The sequence below is a fragment of the Anneissia japonica genome, unplaced genomic scaffold (genome assembly GCF_011630105.1).
Source record: "Anneissia japonica isolate Jap-2015-1 unplaced genomic scaffold, ASM1163010v1 scaffold352_len1594369_cov220, whole genome shotgun sequence".
NCBI lineage: Eukaryota > Metazoa > Echinodermata > Crinoidea > Comatulida > Comatulidae > Anneissia > Anneissia japonica.
In genome coordinates, this window is record NW_022751928.1 from 1,048,229 (window position 1) to 1,065,354 (window position 17,126).

The window sequence follows — 17,126 nt, forward strand, 5'->3', positions numbered from 1 at the left end:
ATTCTGTTCATTAGTTTCAAACTCGCTATCATTCTGTTCATTAGTTTCAAACTCTATCATTCTGTTCATTAGTTTCAAACTCTATCATTCTGTTCATCAGTTTCAAACTCTATCATTCTGTTCATCAGCTTCAAACTCGCTATCATTCTGATCATCAGCTTCAAACTCGCTATCATTCTGTTCATCAGCTTCAAACTCGCTATCATTCTGTTCATCAGCCCTACTCACCCTCTAATTGTCACTCTCAATGTGATCATCAGCCTCAAACTTTCTCTCTATCTTAATCTGACAGCCCCAAACTCGCTCTCAACTGTTCACTTTCAATGTGATCATCAGCCTCAAACTCACTCTTAGTTTGATCATCAGCCTCAAACTCACCCTCAATCTGATCATCAGCCTCAAACTCACTCTCAATCTGATTATCAGCCTTAAACTCACCCTCTACCTGATCATCAGCCTTAATCTTGCTCTCAATCTGACCATCAGCCTTAAACTCACCCTCAATCTGATCATCAGCCTCAAACTCGTTCTCAACTTGTCACTCACAACTACTCTCAATCTGATCATCAGCCTTAAACTTGTTCTCAACTTGTTGCTCTCAACTTGTCACTCTCAATCTGATCATTAGCTCCAAACTCACTCTCTAATTGTCACTCACAACTACTCTCAATCTGATGATCATCCCCAAACTCACACCATCTAATAGTCGCTCACAAATCTGACTATCAGCCCCACACTTGCTCTCAACTTGTCACTCTCACTCTGATCATCAGCCCCAAATTCTGTGTCACTCTAAATCTTTTCGTCCTCATTGTCACTCTCAATCTGATTGTCAAACTAAATCTCAATGCCACTCTGCATCTTTCATATAGAAAATTTAAAAAATCTCTCTACTATGTATTGCTATTAGTTAAGTTATGTAATAACAAACCAGAAAACCACGCACTTAGTAGAATCTAGTAGTCGCAACTATGTGAATGAAACCCGGGGGCCCAGCCCCCACCCCCTCAGGTTGGTAACTGTGTTTGGAATCAAAACCATTGCACTAATTACTTAGTCATAGTACTGTATTTTGTAAGTTGCTAGATGCTACTATATTGTTTTGTTTTTATATTCACAGTGAAGGAATGAATTTATATTAAGAATATATTTGTAAATTCACTCTATTACTTTTTAAGGGCCCCTATAACACAGCTTCATTGTTGTAGGGGCTTTTACCACTGTGAAATAAAGATGAATAAACATCTTATTTGCATTACCATAACTTATCACTATGAATATTAACTAGAGCTCTTATAGTAACTAATTCTCAATCACTCCTCCCTTCACAACTACTTAGAGGAATGGATGCTGCCTTATAACCAAGTCTCTATGAGACAAAATGAGTAAAACAAGTTTTAGGCCTCATTTCAGCAGCACAATTTGAAATGTTAATTTTAAAGGGTTATCAAAAAATGCTACAGATATGGGGCCCAAAAGAAAATACAGTTATATACATTTAAAACATGCAATCGTTAAGGGGTTGTCATGCAGTACAACAGTATTTTGTGACAATTTTCAGCAGCAACACAAATACTGTTTATTAATAGAGTTTTTCACTCTTCCTGATTTTCAATTTCTATAGGAAATGAACTACATATTTTTATTGCTATAATACACAAAGTACTGATGAGATACCAAGGAAGATGGTTTAAATGGGGCAGCACAATGGTCAAATCCAATTTCTGATTACTACAGACACCAAAAAATATTGTTATTGTTTCTATTGCATTAATTTTTTCACTTATTGTAAGCAAGTGAACAATGTAATTCCCAGTATTTTGTAGATAGAAAGTAATCATTATCTGTACGATGTTAAATTGTGCAGCACTGTTACTTGCCTGATGTTTAACATAATCATATGCAAAAAAATTCACTTCACCTGAGTTCCTAATGTATTCATCATTATATTGAATTATCATTACATCCTGCATTAGATTTATCTTCCATATAACACAATCTGATTACTTTAAATAACTTGTAATCACATTTATGGATTTAAACATTACCTATGCAATGGCAACGAGATTAATGAGATTTTGTGGCCTGTTATTGACAAGTTTCCTATGATGTATACTCCCAAGATATGACATTGGTTTCAACCAGTATAGCAAATGTTAGGAATAAAGCATACAGGGAGAAGAGGAAGGCACTGTATGCTCGCGAAGCCTTGAACTTGGCGACCAGCATAATGAAGAGCGAAGACAACAAACTAAGTAACAGGAACAGAGCGAGGATATCTTGCAGGTTTGTGTGATTGATCTAAAATGTATTAAAAAAAAAAAAATAAAGGGTCAAAAATATTCTATCACAACGATCAAACATGTGAGGAAAGCAATATGTAAACCTAACCCTCACATAGAGTTGTGTGTGTTTAAGCAAGGAGGTACACCTCCTTGGTTTGAAGGACGTTTTACATCTGAAGGAACTCACTGGCCAGTACTAATTAGGACAAATGTGGAGGTGGATGAAGAAGGAAAACGGATGGGAAAATTATGCTCCCCTTTTTTTCAGAATAGTAAATTTCATTGTTACAGTCCACTGCATACACAGCCACACCTACTATGCCTCCTGGATGATCTAGACCTATCCCCGAAGCTCCAACAAAAAACTCTATCCCTCTCCACCTTTATGCCACTTCAAGGAAAATCTATATTATTTGTTGAAATTGACAATCAGCTCCTATTTAAGTATCAGTTTAAGCTCTGTCCAAACTATCAAATATCCTTTAATGAAAAAAAAACCCAGTTGTATGCCCATATATAGTCATGTTGTGTCTATATATGGCCATGATGTGATGTCATCATGAACATATTTAGTCATGTCACCATTTTATTATAATCTGGACTGGGCTTTAGTTTATATAGTAAGAGGTTTCACTCACCTGAAAACAACTCTTGCCACTTGTGACAATTTTCACAGTACAAGCAATACCTATTCCAACCAACATATCTAAGGAGCATTGGTTAAGGTGGAGTTCTTCACCATTTCAATTTTATAACAATTACTAAAAGTGGCTAAAATTCCATGGGTTCGGGAAAGAATCTGTTTTTTGTTTCATGAGAAAAGCTTGCCAGGTTTTTGAATGGATTTTAACACAGGATCTTGGGATTGAAAGGAAATCATTCTACAGCTCCACTCTACTGCTATGGCAAGATTTTTTTAATACCTTGTTTAGCAAACTTTTTAAAGATCATAAAATAAAAATAAAACTTTGTTTTCTTATTGGAGGCCATCCCAAAACCAGAATCAGTGACCAAAAAAAAAAAAAGAGGAAAATTTGTAATATATTCTTAGTCTCCACATTTGTGAGCTTTAAAATGATGGGTCATTTACTGCAATCCACTTACTATTGACAAAGTTATAAGTAAAAGTATTACAGCTTCTCTGTACTAAAGTATACAATACTGCCTAATTCTTATGCTAATTACTGAGTTTAACAATTAGTGACAGTATGCTGGTTTTGGGATAGCAAAGCCTCATTTAACAAAATTATTTTGCCAAAAGCATCTAGCCAAAGGAGAAAATAAAAATAAAATTTTATTTTAAATGCTTTAAATGTATACAGTTAAGAAAGAAATATATATGTTCTATTTTTGGAGATTCCAGGAGAGCGGAGGGCATTATAAAAATAAATTAAATATTTTTTTCCTGGAATTTTCATTTTTTTGTGTCGGAGGATGCGCCAACTGGCCACAAATAGAATTTATTTTTATTTGAAATCAACAGTATTGGCGGTAGAAGGGTTCGCCAAACAAGGTGTAAAAGCTTTCACCTATTTGATTAATGATGGAGAATAATTTCAAATAAAAAATAATTTTTTATTTGATAACAAAAAACACTTGAAGTGAAGGATACTGAATAAGGGACCACCAAAACATGCTGATATCGCCATCCTTGGAAAGCCTTGTCGAGCCATTGTTGTATTAGAAATAAGATCTGTAAGTAAGCAAACAATAACAATGGATGATGACTATACAATACAATATGGCATCATATGACCCATACTTAAATCAACTAAGTAGTATTTTTGACTCTTGTTATATATAACATGTATGTAGTACTGTAATGCAGTAGTCTTTCATAATCTAAAAATAACCATAAAACAAGTATCTGTATGATGTAATAAGCACCATTTGGCCACAATTCAAATGAGAGCCTATTGTCATCATGAAGTGGAATCCCATGACACATCCTGATCACAATTGTGGACAATTGAAAGATTCAACATGAATCAACAGGCTCATCACAGTTGTAATCAAAGAGTATGGAACTGCAAGAGGTTCGTGTAGGGGTTTCCTCGAAACAAAATCTCAAAAAGTACTATCAAGACCTAGAGGCGTCTATTAAAAAGAAAGATATATGCATAAAAGTCATTTGTATCGAACACATGCTGCATGTAAAGAACGCCTGTTTAAGTTTTTAACTTCATGGGAATTCCAATAGGACGCCCCCATCTGGTGGTAGTACTGTGTTTTTCGTTTGATTGTTTACCTCGAGAGACAGACCTCTTTGTTGTAATGCTCTATCCACACTATTAAATTTTATGTGAAAAATGCCTGCGATTTTCCCATTCACGAGTGTGATTATGTCCAAATATGGGCAAATAAGATTGTGATTATGTCCTTATATGGGCAAATCATTAATAATTGGGGGAAAATATATAGTGTGGACTGAGCTGACAAAACTGACAGGGAAAATTGAGGGAAAGAAAAAGCAGGGAAGTGAATGGCACTGTTCATTAAAAAACTGCAGAAAAGCTGGGGCTCATATTGAGGATTACCCTTCTTTAGAGCCACGTCTAAAAATGTCCCTACATGGAGAGATTCATATTTGTTCTTAAAATTTCAAAAATAATAAAGTAATATAATGTAACTGTCTGGCTACCTCCTATACTGTTACCCCATGCTAGAAGAGTAAGACCAAGGATTCCTTCACTAACTTTTAAAACAGATCCATACATCTGAAATATAAAAACAGTCATAATAATTATATTACCAATAATTATTATAATAAATTTAATAATAATAATAATGTCTTGGGATACAAGGCACTGGCGATCCTTGGTCATCGGATCTATAATCAAACCAGCTCAAACTGCAAACTCCTCCACTCTCTGGGGAGCATTCATAGTTGTGCGTACAATTTAATGCCGAAACATCATCCTACCAGATACCCATTTGTCAGTGGAGAGTGGCAAATGTAAGTAAAGTTCCTTGCCCAAGAACACAAGCAATGTGACAAGAAATTTGGGTATTTATTTCTGGTATACTGCATCTAATGGGGGGGGGGGGTAAATGGTTACCCAGGCGTAAGACAAATAATAACTAAAAACAGGGTAGATAGCATAACTCCATAACATAACATAACATAGAATAACATAACACAACAACACAACATAACATAACACAACATATCATAACACAATATAACTTCATTATGGAAACCAGCACCATATCAATGATCTTAATAGTTTAATTGATTGTTCTTTCTCACAAGTTTTTTTTCTAGTCCACATGTCTTGCTTAATTTAACGAAGGAGAAACCATTAGAGAGATTAAATCTTTGAGAAATTAAATCTCAGTATCATAACTATACACATTCGTATTGTATCTACATTGTCGTATACACACAAGTGCATAATGGTGGCCAATTTATGTTACAAGTTAGTCAGGATCCGATGTAAAGGGTCAGGAGTCAATCATCTCCAAGAATTAGGGTATCATTAGTCTGTCGGTTTGAGCTCCTCTTAATATATTAAAATTATTAAAATACATAATGTTAAACTAAAAAAATTACAAGGCTTAGTGGATAGGAGTGCCAAATAAGGTGTTAACAATCTGAATATTCATGATGTTGACATCAAGTAAACAACACAATGAGTTACCTGCAGGACATTGACAATTTCATTTGCTATACTATATATCCATATAACAGCCACCAAAAATCCAAGATATGCATATGCCTACAAAAATGAAAGCAGTAGGCAATGTTATATCATATGATAACAGACAATACTTAACCCCATCAAATTTACCCATGTATAAATCTATTAATTTTCTCATTACCAACTTTATATTTCTTTCTTTCTTAAAAGTTGGTTTTACGATATCAAAACAGGAACTCCCCCTTCTCCAAATGTTCCCGACCACCTCTGACCGTGTTGGACTACTTACAGGATGATACTTTGGTTGTTGCTCTTTCTTTGACGTTAGGAAGACAAGAATTGCAATCACAACACATATACACAATACTAAATGCCAGGCAACAAACCCACCACTTATTGACTTGCTGCTCACTAGAAAACATAAGTGAATCAAAACTGACATTATAGATCAAAGTAAAGATATTTTACATCACAAATAGTTGCTTACTGAGAAACATAAACGAATTACAATCAAAACTGATGATAAAAGCCAAAGTAAAGGTCTAGTAATCACAAATACTACCAGAAAACATGATAGGAAACATGATCAATCATATGATATCAAATATTAATAACTAGTCAACTCACACTTTGTTGCAAAAATGAACAACATCGGTCCAAAAATAATATGCAATGTATTCAGTGGCTTGTTCCAATTATGCTTCTCAACATCGTAGTCAACAACTGGAATAGTTAGAAGAAGTAGAAGCTGAATTGGAGCCTGCAAGAAATTATTAATACTTGTGACAATGTCTAGCACTGGACTCTTGCAAAATTCCTATTTATATGGTGCACATTTCTACCATCCATAGGGATTTATATGGTGCACATTTCTACCATGCATAGGGATTTATATGGTGCACATTTCTACCATCCATAGGGATTTATATGGTGCACATTTCTACCATCCATAGGGATTTATATGGTGCACATTTCTACCATCCATAGGGAGATGCTCGTGGCCCCGCTGCCTCAAAATTATAATGCAAGTAATCCAAAAAAAAAGATAAGAAAAGCACAAACAATGAACAAAAAAGAAAAACATGAATTAACAGAAGTGAGATCTGAAATGAAAAGTTTTAAGTTCAGATTTTAACTGGCCAACCAATTCTTGAGTTTAATTAGTAAGTGGAATTTCATTCCGGCCACAGAAGATGAATGAGCACCCCAAAAGGTCATACACATAGAGGTAGATAAGAGGCACTTGAAAGGGTCATACATATAGGGGTAGATAAGAGGCACTTGAAAAGGTCATACACATAGGGGTAGATAAGAGGCACTTGAAAAGGTCATACACATAGGGGTAGATAAGAGGCACTTGAAAAGGTCATACACATAGGGGTAGATAAGAGGCACTTTTCAGCGGATCTAAGACAAGGAGCTGAATCTTGTGGACAGAATGCTTGTAACTCAGAAGACAGCAATACAAAACATAATGATTCAAACTTTCACCTGAAGAGGAACACAGTGTTCAAAGGTAGTGCATTATTAAAAAAAAAAAAACTAGTTTTAAAAGTACTATAATTTTACACTGTTTTATTTATTACCATCAGACTAGTAAGGCACATCAACAGAGGTGACATTCAATCCCATCCTGGTGCAATTTATGTGCATTGAAATCAGTCTTTGGTTTCTAAATAGAGAGAGTCTTTAATGAGAGGGTTACAGCTATTATGATAAAAGATAAAACATGAAAACATGCAAAATTTTATAAATTTGCGGGAGATAGGTTATTTTCTGTGAAATTCATGCTTGCTTGTGGGAGTGCGGGAAGCCGTCCTGATTTTTTGGAGATGCCCACGAGTTGCGGGAGACTTGGGTCCCCGAAGCTGAATTTTTGTTTTAACACATTGGGCCGCAAGCAAATGTATAATAAAAAATTTGATGGTTCTATTGAGTTTGTTAACACTTCCATACACTTTTTATACTGCTTTAAAAAAAAATATTACTTTTTACAGATGTTCGGCATTGGGCCTTAACAAGAGGTTTTCTAGCCAAAGATGGTAGGTGGATTTTAAGTATATTTTTCCACAGGCTGCAGCAAAATTGCTGTGATATAGTGGGTACAATGCAAGAGCACTTATTTTTAGCTCTTGTAAATAAAATATTACTTAAACTAAAAAGTACTTTTATTTCAACTCACTTTTACAACCTCATATATTTTATTAGGAATAGACAAATCCTTCCAATCTTCAAGATTAATTGGACACACGCCCTCTATAAACAAACGTAGCATTGTCTTGTCAACAGGTTTCCTTCCTCCACCAAGAAGCCGTAGCAGTTCTGAATTAGATTCTATAAGGTAATAATATATATTATAAGATGTTTATTAAATCCAAGTTGTTCGCAGTCTTAACATTATTATGCCGGTGTTCATGCTCAAAACTCTTGAATTAAAATTGTGAAGGAATGTATCAGAGGCTGACCCGGGCATGTAATCGGATTGGAAAGGGCTCGGAATTTTTAAACATCAATGTAGTTGGAGTTTTGGGTATTGGTACTGCAAATAATAGCTGGGACTTAGCTGGGAAAGTATGTTAAAATGATTCCCAAATTGCCTGGTGGTGAGGATTTGTACATGTATTTCAATTTTGTAAAATTATATTCCCAGCCAAGTTCCCGCTAGACCTGGTTTTGAAGGGGAGGGGGGGGGAGTGGTGGTTAGGGGTGCATAAGTGAATAAAATTATTGAAACTTAGCTTACCTTGATTATGGGTATGAACTTGGGAGTTTTCTTCTATCATATGTGGACTAGCAGACCGTGCTATAGCAGACGAGGCAACTAAAATCTGTGTTGCTGTAAGTCCATCTTAACAAAGAACAAAACAATTGTTCAAAAACTTTTTGTTTTAAAAGTATTCAAATAATTTATTGCATATAATTTTTTGATAAACTTTTATTTTTACTTTATCTTTTTATATTCAGAAAAATACTCAGCCTCTAAAACACCATGGTATGCATTGTGAAATAACAAACATCTTTGCTTCTCTCAACTCGGTCATTATTTATCAATTATGTAGGCAAATTTTTTTTAAATCAATTGACAATGTATGTAAATATAGTTTGCATGTATGGCACATATAACACAAAGACCATTGATAGAAACCTGTTTTAATTATTAATAAAACCAACACAATGGATGTTAACTTACTGCAAACATACACTGTGTTTGGTTTATTAATGATTAAAACAGTTATACAACAATAATAAGCAAACCACATGAAATTATTTAAATATTTACAAAATAGATTTAACATTCAGGTAATGAGGTAATACATCTCTCTTTCACTACCAATAAACAGACTTGCTACATCATGTAATAGTGGTAAGTGGGGTTGAGGTGTCTGTCTGAACTACAAAATCAGTTAAAAACTGACACTATTTTTAAGACTATCATTAAACACAAGCTTTTGTTCACGCAGTGAACTGCTTCAGGAGAGCCTCACATAACATTGTAAACCAATGATTATGAAACAGAAATAACTAGACTTCGCTTCATTAGAAACTAAAACCTTTTAATAGTCAATCCTTAGATTGAATTAATGATCAGTATGATCCATAGTTCTGCACTTTATCACGTTTTTTTGTTACACAAAATCAGGGGCTTAGCCAGAAAAATGAAATAGGCCGTCCAAAATGGAAGCCAGTGGGCGAGGCCCTGAGCTGATGAGCTCCCAAACATAAGAAAAAATAGAAAATTATGATCTTTAGAGGGCATTTAAAGGTGTTTAAATGTTGGAAGTTTGTCTTCAAAGGAATAGTGTTGAATTAGCTATCAAAAAGATATTTCAGTTATATAGGCCTACGTAAGTTGTGCACGGCTATGGTATTTCTAGGCTATGCAGGTATTGCATCTTCATCTCTCGCCTTAGTCTAGTGTAAATTCTACTCTAGGTCCTCCGAATCGAGAGATAGGTCTAGACCTCGTATATTTTGTTGACTAATAAAATTTAACTTGTGAGGTTAACAACAAATCTTCTTTACGGTATTTAATTATAACCAGAGAGCTACGAACATCAACAATATTATGTCGGGGAACCGAATCTCAAGTATTGTATTTGCAGAGCCACGTGCATGCGTTGTGGACGACTCAGAACTGTTCATTTTTCAGCGGGGTATAAATGTCATTCAATCAATAAATGTTGTTTTTATCAAACGTAAATATGATTTAGCACATCAATTTCTATGTTAAAGTTTTTATGTTACTTCAAGATGGGTAAGTTAATTAAAAAAAAAAAAAATGAATTTTTTGGTATGTTGTATGGGACAATCTTTAACAGTGTTTTATATTTCAAGTTTAATAAAACACTCTCATTCAGTTATTAATCTTGTTCAATAAGGGAAATATCATTGAAATTTAGTACACAGCTATTTTCAAATAAAAATCATTTGTTTTCTTTAAACCTAAACAAAATTTAGTAAAATTTTAAGTAAAATATGTTGAACTTACTTCTGATATCGGCGGGTTGTCTCGTCTCTTGTCCATCTACTTGAGTTGAATCTTCTGGTTGAGTATATGTTGTTGGGTCAGCTAAAGGATTACCATTAATTGCTGTTAATACAAGTAAACATTACACTACACAGTGCTATTAAGGAATAAAAAGTATATAGCATTCCAATAAGGCTTTTAAGTGCTTCACATTACTACCCAAGTCATTGGATATGGAGCACATACTCAGGTCCTTGAGGAAAAGTCCATAATGTGGCAGTGGTATTTAGTGTATTTGTGTTTGAACCACCAGATATGCACTTGTTTTCCTTAGTGGAGAGAGGATACAAGTGAAATGCACAGTAGAGAACTGACCAAAGCCCAAGATTGAGAAGTTGAATCGCAAATCTGCACCAAAATGTCAACTAACAAACTTTACACTTTCGACTGTATTAAAAATACAGTTTGGGAGAGTGCATATGTATACAACGTACCCCTCTCCTGGCCACCCACTCAACAGGCCTGATGCTGCCTGCTTGCTAAACAGCAAATCTCGTCGTCCACCACACGGGATGTCTGGACTAAGTAAACTAGGGATGGACAGTTAAAGTGTGAATAAATCTTATATGGTTTAAATGTTTAAGGAAAAACAGACTTGATCAAGGCAGTGCACACACGTGTTGATGGCTACATCAGAGTTTACAAGATTAATTAAAGTAAAGTTCATTGAAATCATTCTTACTAAGCGACGGAGAATTTCTATTCCTTGTTGCTTGGTTGATTTTTCTGCCTATAATGACAACTACAACGTAGAAAGCATACAATCCAAGCAATCCTATTGAAAACAATATTTTGAATTTACATTATATATATATATACCAAATACTGAATAACAAAGCGCATAAATATATATTATATATAATGCGCATTAAATTCATGTATTATGTGCCAATAACAGTCCATTATCTGGGCAATAAATCTATATCACAAATTATTCCTACATTTAGACAGTGATTGATTACTATTAAGGTTGCTAAACTAATACTCAGCTATCACACAGAATATTTCAGAACTTATAATTACTGTTTATGATTATGTAGCTAGATTAATGGTGAGTAGACTACATAACAAAGACAGTGAGAGCTTCACTGTTCCCTGGTCAGAGCCAATAATTATACTTTGTTGCCAATAAAACAAACCCGAACGGAATAAGATAATTGTTGCATTTTTACACAAATTCATACAGGTAGTTAGCTCCCTATGATCCTAATATAACTCAATAACTTTATCACAATATAAAACAGTAAGATATTTTTACCTATTGAGGTTGCTAGATTGATAGTCTCATACCACAGCACATGGTATGTCCAATAAACAGCTGCAATATAGAAAATGGCGTCACGTAAAAAAGGCCGTTCTGCAATCTGGAATGTAGAGACCCAGGCTATGGACCCAGCAACCATCGTTGTTACAAAGATTCCAGCACCTATAAAATATTAAAATACAGTATATTTTAGTAGCGTACAGTACGTTAATAATAATCATTATTAAAACCTCTAACACATCAAAGTAATAATATTAATAATAATAATAATTATAATAATAATGTAGGTATTTATATAGCACTCTATACAAGTCTAAGAGCACTTTTCCACATTTATTTATTTATTCTGCCTTTAACGTGATAACACTTTCAGTGACGCAGCACTGATCTCACTAGTGGATGACATGAACCAAAAAAGTAGAACAAAAACAAACATAAAAAAAATATACAGAAACTTAAAAACATTATTACCCTAGTCATTGGAACTTCATGAAGCTTCATGTAACATTGAGGAAAAATAATATAGGAAGAGGAGCAAAGGTGAAGGGCGCATTAAGAAAATAACTACTAAGTAGAATACCAATAACATTGTAATTTCTGCATGGGTGATTATGCCCGAGGTCAAACCTATTGTATGGTTTGCTGTTGATACCATTGTTTACAGTGGTGAATCCACTTGTTAAGTGCCCTTCTTTTCAGTTACGAAGCGCTGTAAGCGACTCTCCACAATAAGTCAGAAACATCCCCCCGAGTAAAGCTTGCATAGAACCAAACCCATGTGAGCTAACTTAACTAATGCAATAAAGCAATACAAAAATAAGAAAACAAAGAAAACAATAAACAAAAACAATCTAGCGAGGTGAGAGAAAGTTTTGAAGTTAATTAACTGCATATACATAAACAAATGTTTTTAGTGATTGTAATTTAATCAGCCAAGTGCAGGTACTCAGTGCTACTGATTGTGCTATTTTGTATTTGTCCTATTGAGATCATTCAAGTTCAATAATAATCTCCTAATGAATTTGTAATAATTAGATGTACAGTATATATGTAAAAAATATTTTTAGTTTTTGTTTTTTCACAATGGATTTGCTGTTTTGTGTTTACCACAATTTGAGATCAATGAATTTTTAATAACACAGTCTAATACAAAAAATCAATTAAATATTTACTGTATATAAACCAATTTTTAGTAGTTTATATTTTCCCCTCGTTTTCACAATGCATTATATATATATATATATATATACAATTTAATTATTTAATAGTGCAGCAAGAATGACTTTTTATTTTTTATTTATTTTTTTTATGTTTAGTTTCCATCATATGTATTCATTCCAGCATTTGTATTCATGATTGACAATGCATGCCCAATGTCTTCAAGGTAATTAGGCATGCTAAGTTATGTAGCTGAATTGTATATTTAATACTCACAGTTACAGTATATGCAAATAGTTTATTGTATAAAACATGTAAAAAAACAAGGCATTTTTATCTATTTATCATGTTTGAATCCCAATCACACTAAATTAGGGAAGATAGGCTATGAAACTTTGATAAGAGCATTGCTTAGGCCTTATTACTTTAATTTTGCATAAAATAAAAATAGTTCTGGTTAGAGTTTTCCGTTTTCAAATATAAAGATTATAGTACCACCACCACCACCATTCTTTTATATAAATCATCCTATTTAGCAATTCAAATAAAAGATACATAAATTCGACTGTTAAATTGACAGCAGATTTACAAAAGAAGCAATTCAAATTTTCCCAACATTTATTTCATTTATTTTAAAAACAACAACAAAGAATACAAAATCAAGCAACACTACAATAGCTAGATGCTAGCAGCTTAAAGCAAAAAAGAAGAAAAAAAAAATTCAGCAAAAGAGAGTCAGCTGCTTGCCTATCTTCTGAGATTATGCTTAACATCTCAACACATAAATCCCTCATTGGAAACATGTCATGCACAGATACCAAATGTTACACGAAATTGTTGAAGCGGAACTCTCAGCAAAATTAGATATAAAGATGTGGGTAGGAAAAAAGTGCTGAGAAGGTACATAAAACCATTCATGCATTAACTCAGACATATAGAGATGTGGGCTGAATCACTCGTGCGGAACTCTGCTATCCAAAGTTGTAGGCTCATTGTGTGTACTGTAGCATGTACCTAAATACAACGGTGGGGGAAAACTAGAAGATGTAACAGCAGTATGTTCTGGGTTATACTGAGCCGATTTTATCGTTCAAAAGTCGATATAAGTTGCAATTTAACGTTTAATATTTTTTGGAAAGAAAATAATGAAATTATGTCGCTAAATAGAAGTTCATATGCACCAGCTGAATATAGTACAATTGTTATCAGCGAGATTAATCTGCTAAATAAACAATGTTAACATGCTGTTACTACCCCATTTACCAGCAAACCCTTTAAAAGGGCATTCAGGCGGGTTGATGAACCAGGTTTTGCCAGAATCTTATCTCAATAATCCAATTAAACATCAAAGAAGAATACCTCTACTTAAGGTTGGATTCGGACATAAACTCAATTACATGGGTAATCTACTATATAACCTCGGGGCTAAATGTGACGGACGAGTAAAATAACAATCCATTTACCCATTAATTTGACGGAAGTTACGTATTTTACAAGCTTCTGCAAGGTCAGAATTCTGAATAGTTCGTGACCTGATTGAAGAGCCTGTGTCAAATTAGCAATGTTTTCGCGGCAATTTCAATACTTCATACACGAATTTATGCTATTTCTGCTTACTTTTTATAAAATTTACTCATTTCCTTGCGATTATCCTTACAAATTGACGCCGAATTATGATTAACCCAGCCGACCTAACTATCCTGACAACTTTTATATTGCTTCTCGACGACGGATTCAATCTAAACCAAGCTTTTCGACGAAGAAAGTACAGCAATGACGAAGACAACGACCAGCGTGGAAAGAAAGCTTGGGCAACAACGCGAAGAATCATGCAGCGTGGTCGCGAGCTTCTTTTTGTCCAGTGCACTCTGACCCGGCATTGTTTACAAATTTGAAGGGTCAACTTCTGACCTGGGCCTTGTTACGAGTGATTAATTACGCCTTGAGGCAAGGTGTAATTGAAATATCCAGCAAAAAAGGTGGGTTTTTGGGCCAGATGTTTTTCGAATTTTCTATACCCAGGGGCATTATTTAATTGCCGCACGCGACCGCTCAGCTGGTGGTACCCAGTTAAATTTTACTCGTCCGAATCGGCCCTAAAGCCCTGTTCATATCCAACTATGGCGAGATAATTTTAGTGGATGAGCTAGATGATCTCGCCATAAGTTTGAGTATGACCGCTCAAGTATGGCGAGATGAAGGCCACAACTCGACTAAGCCCGTCGAGTAAATTTATGTCGACTAACTTCTTAATCCAGCCTAAAGCCAGTAAACAATTAAACAACGGGTGGCCACAGGTCACGAATACACCAATCAAATTGAAGCAAAGTGACCTTCCATGCTCGCTGGTTAGCGCGTTTTTAGTTACTGTCATAAACACCATTCAGAATTGACGCAGTCTCCCTGATCTGTGTACTTTAATTTCAACAAGTCTTATTTTGCAAATGATGGCCGAAAAGTCAGTAAAGAAACGGCATCTCTGGACGTATGCGCAGGAATATTTAATAGATATCGGGAGGGAGCCAGAAATCGCCGAAAAAGTTGAAGATAAATTGTATCGTCAGAAGGCTGGTGTCCATGAAAGGATAGCAGAGAGAATGCGCCACAATAGCATAACATCGGCAATTGTTGTGACAAAGTTGAAAAATCTAAGAGCAGAACACAAGGCTGTGAGAGACGTTTTTATTCGTGGGACGGGCAAGGGGTCGGCCAATGTAATAAGGGATGACCCGAAATCAGCATGCCCACACTACCACGCACTAAACAAAATACTTGGGGGGAAAAACCAATGTAAACCCTCCAGCTGGACTCCTTGGCCAGTCTAATCAACCGCCTAGACCTAGGCCTAGCTTACGCCTATAGTCTCGATCTAGCATAAACTAGTCGCGCGAAAATCAACAGTAATTGCCCACCATGCGATTGTACTTCCTGTCTAATGATGTGTTTTCCGAATTTCTGGTAGTCAAAATATCTCACTCTAAACCTTAATGTCGAACTCGATTAGTGGATTTAATCCAATTAACTTGGCAAGTAGATCAGCTACTTCATCTGGCTATAATCCCATATGAACTTAGCTTAAGAGTCATTATCACAGCATGCATTGCTGTTTCTCATTAAATTACCAGTATTGTAATTAAAAACCATCCTGGAGAATTTTAAAAACCTGTTCAAAAAAATTTGCCATTTTTATTACCTTAGCTATAATTTCAGATAAAAATCATAATAGATATGCTTTTGAATTTTAAAAATCAATGACTTGTGTCAGAAGTTACAACATGGTTTTTGATTTAATTGTGCTAGTCTTCTTATGAACTATTCACAACTAATGAGCTTCACTGTTAATCTTGTTACAAAATTGCCTGAAGCAGTAATTAAAAGAGATAAGAAGAGATCGGCAAAACCTGGTTCAAAAGTTGAAAATTTGGTAAATGGTGACGTTTCCTCATGTTACTTGTGCAAATATGGGGTGCGTTCGGGCAAGTTTTTTGTGGAGTCTAACACGGGATAAAGCCGGAAAACGGCCATTTCTAGTTCTAGCCCGAACGGGTGTTAAACGCGGACCGCCTGCTGATATCCGCTGATAATCCAACACTGCAAAAGGAAGGAAAGCAGCATGGGTTAGCAGCAGGGAGCATTTTTTATCACTTAACCCCCTTTGATTGTTTTAACACGTTCCAGAAGTAAAGTCTGTTTATATGTTCATAGTTCCTGCTTCTTTTACAGTTTATTTCCAAAAACAAAACTAAAAGAAAACTTGATAAAATAAATTATTTCAACTGAGGGCTGGCCTAGAATACAGATTGCTACCTTATTACATACATCCGCCAAATGCAAACATGATCATGGCACCACTGCTTATTCGTGGCAGTAATTTTCTGTTTTTAAATTACAATTGTCAAAATTCATTGTGTAATAACCACGAAGCCTTCGTGGTCTAGTGGTTATGACGCTTGCCTTGTCAGCGAGAGGTCGCAGGTTCGAATCCCGTCGGAGGCATTTTACTATTACACAATGACTTTTATAGGACTTTATTCGTTGAAAAGCTACAGGGTAGCCTACGATTTTCCATCATGTCCTTATTTAAAACACTGTATATGTACCTTTGATGATTTATATTCCATATATATATATATATTACATATATATATATATATATATTTCCCTTATTCGGCTCTTAAGGGGAAATTCTTTTGTCTATGATTTCGCCTTATCGTCGTTTTAGTTTCCCCTTGCGATACACTGTACTACTT

The 17,126-nt window shown here is 34.9% G+C and overlaps 1 protein-coding gene across 2 annotated transcripts in view; it reads right to left on the reverse strand.

Annotated features, from left to right (window-relative positions):
- Positions 1-59: 59 nt before the first annotated feature.
- Positions 60-17,126, reverse strand: part of LOC117121940 (mitochondrial sodium/calcium exchanger protein-like) — a 24,890-nt gene continuing 7,823 nt past the window's right edge. The window contains exons 6-17 of one of the 2 annotated variants that reach the window (XM_033267359.1): positions 11,713-11,880; positions 11,137-11,229; positions 10,416-10,496; positions 8,670-8,774; positions 8,109-8,260; positions 6,554-6,686; positions 6,216-6,337; positions 5,927-6,004; positions 4,927-5,002; positions 3,898-3,978; positions 2,924-2,991; positions 60-2,301 (exon numbers count right to left, since the gene is read on the reverse strand). In XM_033267359.1, the coding sequence (XP_033123250.1) occupies positions 2,104-2,301; positions 2,924-2,991; positions 3,898-3,978; positions 4,927-5,002; positions 5,927-6,004; positions 6,216-6,337; positions 6,554-6,686; positions 8,109-8,260; positions 8,670-8,774; positions 10,416-10,496; positions 11,137-11,229; positions 11,713-11,880 (1,355 nt within the window). In that variant the 3' untranslated portion in view covers positions 60-2,103. Of the gene's footprint in view, positions 2,302-2,923; positions 2,992-3,897; positions 3,979-4,926; positions 5,003-5,926; positions 6,005-6,215; positions 6,338-6,553; positions 6,687-8,108; positions 8,261-8,669; positions 8,775-10,415; positions 10,518-11,136; positions 11,230-11,712; positions 11,881-17,126 lie in introns of both variants that reach the window. The other variant, XM_033267358.1, reaches the window with a different exon arrangement.